General features: G+C 45.2%; 1 protein-coding gene across 8 annotated transcripts in view; it reads left to right on the top strand.

Moving 5' to 3' along the window:
- Positions 1-6,788, top strand: part of CERS4 (ceramide synthase 4) — a 44,906-nt gene extending 38,118 nt beyond the window's left edge. For all 8 annotated transcript variants that reach the window (XM_064396512.1, XM_064396507.1, XM_064396510.1 and 5 more), the window contains exons 7-11: positions 1,321-1,413; positions 2,039-2,167; positions 2,420-2,526; positions 2,892-3,048; positions 5,685-6,788. In XM_064396512.1, the coding sequence (XP_064252582.1) occupies positions 1,321-1,413; positions 2,039-2,167; positions 2,420-2,526; positions 2,892-3,048; positions 5,685-5,876 (678 nt within the window). In that variant the 3' untranslated portion in view covers positions 5,877-6,788. The remainder of the gene's footprint in view (positions 1-1,320; positions 1,414-2,038; positions 2,168-2,419; positions 2,527-2,891; positions 3,049-5,684) is intronic.
- Positions 6,789-7,903: the final 1,115 nt, after the last annotated feature.

Here is a 7,903-nt window from a genome sequence, read left to right on the forward strand (position 1 = left end):
CTCTGTACTGTCTGCTCAGAAATCAAAATAATGCTGAAGAAATCCTAAAAATATTCACGATCTTCATGGTGGTTCCCTAAATGTTTGACATGGTGTGGAAAAGTTGAATTACTCCTGCTGTTTGACTTCATCTTGGCACAGATGACAGTAAGTGAGTGTGTTGTTCAGTTGAACTATTTCCCCCTGTAGCTGCAGGAGCCAGCTTTGTTGATTTGTTGTATTGGGTTTTCGCTGCCTGTTTTTGGTAGCAGGGGGCTACAGAGATGGCTTCTGTAAGAAGTTGCCAGAATCCTCCTCCATGTCCAGCAGAGCCAATCCCTGGTGGCTCCAAGTTGAACCTGCCACTGGCCAAGGCTGAGCCAATTAGAAATAGTGGTAACACCTATGTGGTAACAGATTTAAAATAATAAAAAAGAAAAAATTATTGCACAGTTGTGTTTGCAGACAGAGAGGAGCAGGCTGAGAACATGGGAGAGGAACAACTCTGCAGACACCAAGGTCAGTGGAGAAAGAGGGGCAGGAGGTGCTCCAGGTGTGGGAGCTGAGGTTCCTCTGCAGGCTGTGCTGAGGACCAAGGTGAAGCAGCTGTGCCCCTGCAGCCCCTGGGGATCCATGGGGGATGCAGAGATCCACCCACAGTCTCTGGAGATCCATGGGAATGCAAAGATCCACCCACAGCCCGTGGAAGAGGAGCCCGCACCAGAGTAGGGGATGCCTGAGAGGAGGCTGTGGCCCTGTGGGAGACCCATGGAGAGAGGAGCCCTGCTCCCGTGCTGGAGCAGCCTGTCCTTGAGGGACTGCACCCCACGGAAGAGTGACCCACGCCACAGCAGTTTGGGAAGGACTGTTTTCCATGGGATGAACTCATGTTGTGCCAGTTTGCAGAGAGCTGTTGCCTGTGGGATGGACTCACACTGGAGAAGTTCATGAAGAACTGTTTTCCACAGGAGGGGCCTGGGTAGCTGGGAATGAGGGAGGGACAAAGGGAAAGGTGTTTCTAAGGGTTTATTTCACTTCTCATGATCGTGCTCTGATTTTTTTAGCAATTAACTTAATTCATATCTCTAATTAGAGTGTGTTTTGCCCATGACTATGTTTGATGAGCAATCTGTCCTGGTCCTTATCTCAACTCATGAACCCTTTGATATATTTTCTCTCCTCTGTCCAGCTGTGCAGGGAAGTGACAGTGTCTGGTGACTGCCTGGCATCCAGTCAGCATCAACCCACTACAGTTGTCTTTTGCCTTGGAAGGAGTTTTCACTTGCAGCCCTTGCACTAATGTATCTGATGGGTGTTTCCCTGTCTCTCCCTCTCTCACAGCCTCTCCAACCCTCCCTGTTCTGGTACTACATGCTGGAGCTCTCCTTCTACTGGTCACTGGTCTTCACCCTGCCCTTTGACGTGAAGAGGAAGGTGAGTGGCAGTCTCAGGGGAGAATCAAGTACAAACAGGACACAAGCTGAACACTTAAGAGAGTGACCTCTAAAAGTATGTGTATAGTGCCAGTCAGGGTTTTGTGGCACTCTCTCCTTGCTCATTCACAGGAATTTTCATTTCCACTCATTGGCTTTCTCTACTCTCGGAAGTGGAGAACACCAACCTTGATACAGAAAGGTGCAAAGTACTGCAGAGTTCTCAATCCCAATTTAAAATCCAAATATAAAAATTGTTCTTCTGTAGCTCTTCTAGGCTGCACTAATCATAGAGACAGGAAAAGAGATGGTTCTCTGCCAGTAAAACTGCTTATGTTCCTGGTGCCAGTGTCCCAACAGACAGGGTGCAGCATCAGGCTGGTGGAGAGAATGTTCTTTGTTGTGAAATCCTCAGTTTACACCATGAGCTCTTCATTCCTGGGTCTCTTGGTTGCCTACATTTCTAGAATGCATTTGGTAAAATAATTACATGGGTAAGACTTTGTAGTGGGAGGTTTCTTAGTCACTAGGTAGAGAGATATCATTGCTGCCTTCAGGAACCATGCTTGCACTGGGGCAGGAGGTGCATTATGTATTCTGTTCTCTGCTGTTCCCCTTCTCATCAGGATTTCAAGGAGCAGATAGTCCATCATGCTGCAACCATCTTCCTGATCAGTTTTTCATACTGTGCCAATTACATCCGCATTGGGACACTGGTGATGGTGATTCATGATGCTTCTGATTGCTTCCTAGAGGTGAGCCAGGCAGAGCCTAATCAGCAATGGTGCTATTCAGTCACAGAATGTCCTTCTATCTAACATTGGCCAAGCACTGGGGTATTCCCCAGATCCCTCTGCTGCTCTGCTGACCCAGCCAAGGGTGTCCAGCTGAGAGCTGGGGAGAGCTTGGTTTCTGCATGCAGGCTGTGTCATACCTGTCTCATTAACCCCCTGGAGTGTGTGCAGATGCTGGCTTGGCTGCTGTTTAATTGTTCTTTCTCCTTCCAGCCAACTAAGATATTCAATTACATGAAGTGGAAAAAAACTTGTGACAGCCTCTTTATGATCTTCTCAGCTGTTTTCCTGATCAGCCGCCTGGTCATTTACCCCTACACGTGAGTCTGCTGCAGTGAGGGGACATGGAGAAGCTGCCTTCCGAGAGACAGGACGATTATCTGGGTGCTGCAGCCTTTGTTTTTTGTCCTGGAGCATGTGTTCCTCCCCTTTGCACATGGGTGCCACATGGCTGTTGCACCTGCCTTGGGGTAAACAAGGCTGCTCTTTGGGTTCACAGAGCAGTCCTGGAGCCCTGGGCCAGTGGCTCCATCCCATGTACTTCGGGTGGGGAACTGATAACTGGGATAGGTAAAGATGGAAGTGGCTGATCTGAAACTTCCTCTGTGACTACAAATTTCTGGGACTTAATTGTGACCCTGTTAACAATTGCCTTCCCTCCACTGCAATCCCCTCTGTTTTGCAGAGTGCTTTATAACACCTACTATTACTCCATGGAGATATTCCAACCCTTCTTTGGATACTACTTTGTGAATGTTCTCCTGCTAGTTCTGCAGCTGCTCCATGTCTTCTGGTCCTGCCTAATTATTCACATGGTCTACAAGTTCATCATCCAGGGCACGGTATGCATCAGTTTGTACTATCCTTTACATCACATAGGGAGGGAGGGTCCACCTAGACTGCTTGAGAATACAGGGGTCCATCTGGCATAGATTCCTTATTGTTCTATTGAAATTATACATGTGTGTTTCCAACAGTGAGGTGGAAGGAAGCTCAGTTATATTAGGGAAAGTTGACCAAAAAATTTTTATGAATCATTACAATATTGGGTCCACTTCTGATGCTTATATTCAACAAAACTATGGATTGGACTCCAGGAGAGATGTCTGTGAACAATGCCAGTGACATCTGAGTAAAAATCCCAACACTTTGTGCAGTGTGATTTGCATTTGTAACAAGACTGAGAAATCAATGAAGAGGGAATTGCCGTAACTGGTGAGGTCAGTGCAGAAGTGTTTCCCTTATTGTACAGGATTTTTTATTACAATTGTGTTACTGTGCTGCAGATTTCACACAGTAAGTATTTCTGTCTAAACCAGCTGCTTGAGCTCTTCTTCCAGCAGTGGAGGGCAAGAGGCATGGCCAAATTATGATCCATTCCATACGTCACCTGGCAGTGCTGCTCAGCAGGCACAGAGCAACCAGAGATGAGTATCTGAGCTCCAGCTGTATAAACTGAAGTGGAATGCATCCCACATCCCATTCTTTCTGGCGTGCAGTATTTGCTGTGAGACCAAAGTGCTGCTCAGCACAAAATTCTTCCCAGAATCAAAGCCATGACTAGCCACATGCCAAGGATGCAGTCCAAAGGTGACCAGTCAGTGCCTTGTGGGAAGTGACCTCAGAGCCCAGGATGATTTGTTTTATTAGTATCCAGCTGAGGAATTCTGTCTTACAGGAACTGAGAGCAATCATTAAAGGCTCCTGTTATCCTGATTGTTCCCATTTTCTTTATCTGCTTTCTCTTAAGGCAGCACAGAGCAAATTACTTGCAGATCAGGAAACAGGGCTGGAAATGAAGACACAAATTAATTGTTTTCCTAGTTTTTGTGTGGGCTGAATTACCACTGCAGTTACTGTAGTGTAAAACGACAAGGTAATACTCTTATTAGAAAGTAAAGAACCATCAGGGAGGAAAATCCTGAAGCGTATCCAGATTTTTTCCTATTTTATCTAAAATGGATATGCCAGATTTGATATAAAAATATATTTGAAAACTTTACTGCTCAGTAAAAAGCAAAAAAGAATTGTCCTAAACAGATCTGTTTCAATGACAGTACTTAGTAGCCCAAAGCAATATCAGCAGGAATACAGGACATTCTCTCTTTGAGAGCCACGAAACTTTTGCTGCAATCAGTTCATGTTCTTCTTGCTTCTTTCTGGTCTCCACGGTTTTCCTCTGGCTGCAGGGTAATCTTTACCACCTTCTCACATGATGTTTACTAATCCCAAGTAATTAGAACTCAGCCTAGATCCTGAAGTACAAGTTTCATTCCCTCATAGAGGGAGCAGCTTTATAGTTCCTTTGGGAATCTTGCCAGATTTAAGGCCTCAGTCACATTCTCTGGCTATAAATGGATATATTTAGAAATATTGACTACAATTTGTCCTTATGCTGCAGGTCCAGGCTCCTGTATATTTCCTGATCTGTCAGTTCCAGAGCGATCCAAGGTGCAGGTTATTCACAGCAGATACTATCTCCCAGCCATATTGTCCTTGGAGACAGATTGAATTCCGTGCAAATTTAGATTTTTACAAGCATTGTCTGCATCTGGTTGTAGTGATCTTTGGAAAGAGCATGAGCTGAATTAGAGTTCTCAATATGATATGGGAGATCTCAAGAAGAATGGATAGCCATAAATGGAGACTAAATTTCTGGGCAGCACCTGTTTTCCCCTGAGCAGTTTCTAAAGCTGAGGTCACAGAAGGGGTTTGCAGCTTTCCCTCTGCCCAACAAGGAGTGTGACACTGAATTTGTCCCTAATATTGGCATCTTATATGGCAGAGTAGAGACAGCCTGAGAAGCCAGGAAGTGCTGAGCTGCTTTTTTCTAAGCTGTCATTTTATCCCATTATTTCTTTTTTGCCTTCCTTTTAAGGCAGTTAATTAAATACTTACAGAAATGGATTACAGGTCTCCAAGTCAATAAACAGCAAGAGGGAAAGCCTGACCATAAAACTGAATGCAGTCAGAGTGGAGTGGCTTTGTGTTAAGCCTTTGAGAAGCATGTTTCCAGCCTGTTCCAAGTGTTGTCAGCCTGCAGCCACCCAGGCCATGTAGGCAGAAGTTAGCTCCTTGTCCCTTTTGGAAAGTGTAAAAGAGCTTGATTAACTGCCTCCCCCATCCTTCTCCCTCATGCTATAAATGGACCAGGGCAGCAATGTGGATCTCCTCAGGCTTACACAGTTGTCTTCAGTCCTGGGCATTTGTGGTTTTGTTCTGCTTTGCAGCCTGTAATTCCTAATTTCAGGAATTATGTATATCAGGAATATGTATCAGGATCACAGATGAGATTCCATGAGGCTGAAAACAAAGAGGCAAGAAGAACATGTTCCCAAGGGTAATATAAAAGCTGAAGGGACAGAGCAGGACTGTGCTGAGTGGTTGAGGCAGCGTGTGGTCAGCCTGTGGCTCAGCCATCACTGCTGCTTGTGCAAGTGCTGTGTTTATCTGGCTTCTCACTCACCTGCCTTTGTAGATGGAAAAGGACATGAGAAGTGACACAGAAGAAAGTGACAAGGATGAAGAAAGAGATAAAATGAGAGAAAAGGAGAAAAATGGGATCACGTGTTTCAGCAACGTCACAAGCAATGGTTACATCCAGAGGAATGGATCTGAGCCCCTGGACAACAGAGCCCACCGTGCCAATGGCCATGCCAAGGAAAGATAGCTGCCGTCCTGTGCTGCTGGCCTGGCCTCCAGAGACCCCAGGCCACCATATGTAGAAAGTTTTGCTCACTGTGTAGATAAACTGGAGTGCAATTGCAGTATTGTAGCTGAATTCCTGCTTCCCATAAACCAAAGTGTTTATAGTCAACGGATATTTGAAGGAAGGTTTTTGTCTTCCTTCAGTAAAAGCTTACTATAGGTTGTAGCCTCAAAACAGATAGCAAGGGATCAAAGTGGTTTGACTTGTATTAAGACTGTATCATAATTGTTGTCAAGTGTGTTAATCTTGAAAAATACTTTAAAAATAAGAAGGTGGATTAAGTCTGGCAGTGTCAAGTTTTACCCACCTAATGTTTGATAGGAATCTGTTTAGCCTGGATCAGCCTCTGGAGGCCCTGGCCTATTGCCAGTAATTATTATGGCTGACAAGTGACAAATCTTACCACTGGGATACCTCTTCTGAGAAAACAGGTGCCCTGTATACAGTTAAAAAATTAAAACTGAGCATAGTGAAATAAAAGCTTTTGGAAAGGCATAAGATAAAACATGTTATTCTCAAAGGAAGTACTCTTTGTGCCAGTGACCAGTTTTGTAATGGTATGGATCTCAGTCCCTACTTACTGCCCCTAAGGAGGGAACTCCAAAGCCCAGGCTGGAGGAGTCCCCACACAAATCACATTGGAAGGGCTGGGAGATCCAGACAGCTGTTTTTCAACACTTAGGAGTTGGACTCGATGATCCTTGTAATATTCTGTGATAATTGGAAGTTGGAAGCACATGTTCTGTACGCTGCGATCTGAGTGTATGGTCTCACCTCTCTGCAGGTGCTGTGCTCAGGAGGGATATTGAAATGACACATCATTTTGTACTACTGAATGTAAATGTTCTTTATAAATTACTTTTAAAGGTTTGATCATCTGGTCTCTTTTTTACTTCTTTAACCACCAGGAGGTAAACCTGGCTGGCTGCACCTTACAGGTGGATGTGTGATGAGGGAGACCCGTGTGGGTGCCATTGCCAGGGGGAAGATGTTGCCTGCACAGGACACACAGCCACACTGAGCCATGCCAGTAAAGACCTGCAGCTGCCAGGTTTGTCTCCTGCTCAGTGAGACTGTGTTTGGCCTTGGAATAAGGGACAATGTGGGACACCCCTACACTAGACCTAGGTTGCTTGGTACTACCAGGACAATGGCAAGTCCAAGATGGCAACACTGGGGAGGTGCTTTGGCCTTGCAAGGGTAGGAGGAAAGAAATTAATATCTATTCTTCATTTTTTGTAAGGTTTTAGCAGGGTAGGGAAGATCCCTGTTGTAAAATCACATCACCTCTCCTCTGAGGAGCAGAATACTTCCCAGTCTCTGCATAATGCCTAATGGAGCCAGTGTGTGTTAATGCCTGCTGGATTTGATCCCCAGGGCTTTGTTGTGTCCCTGAAGATTGGAGATAAGCTTGTTAGGAGGCAGATCTGGTTCTTGTGAAAGATACATAAAGGATACAGAAGAGTTATTGGATTTGAGCAAGAATTACTGAGTGCTGCCTTTAGCTGAGCATAACAGTGATGAGTCATTGAGGCAGATGAGCTGATGAATTTGTTTTCTCACATCAACTTGCTAAGGCTTGAAGAAAGCATTCAGCTTCCTGCCTGCACTGCTCGACCTTCTCTCTTTATGTTTGCTCCAGGGCTGGGAAGTTTCTCAGTAGTGTGATAGTGTTTAAGAATTTAGTGTATCCATCCCCTCCTCTCTTCACACATGAGGCATCACAGCTCCCCGCACAGAACAGTTGTTGTAGAAAACTTGCAGCAAGTCTGTCACTTGTCTGCTGAGAAACCCAGAAGAGCATATCATGGAACCACCAAATCCGTTAGACTGGGGAAGGGCTCTGAGATCATCAAGTACAGCCTGTGACCAGTCACCACTTTGTCAATCAGAGCAGAGTCCAGTCACTTCTTAATTACCTCCAGGGACAGTGTTTCCACCACCTCCCTGGGCAACCCATTCCAATGTTTAACAACTCCTTCCATGAA

Source organism: Passer domesticus, chromosome 21 (genome assembly GCF_036417665.1).
Source record: "Passer domesticus isolate bPasDom1 chromosome 21, bPasDom1.hap1, whole genome shotgun sequence".
Classification (NCBI taxonomy): domain Eukaryota; kingdom Metazoa; phylum Chordata; class Aves; order Passeriformes; family Passeridae; genus Passer; species Passer domesticus.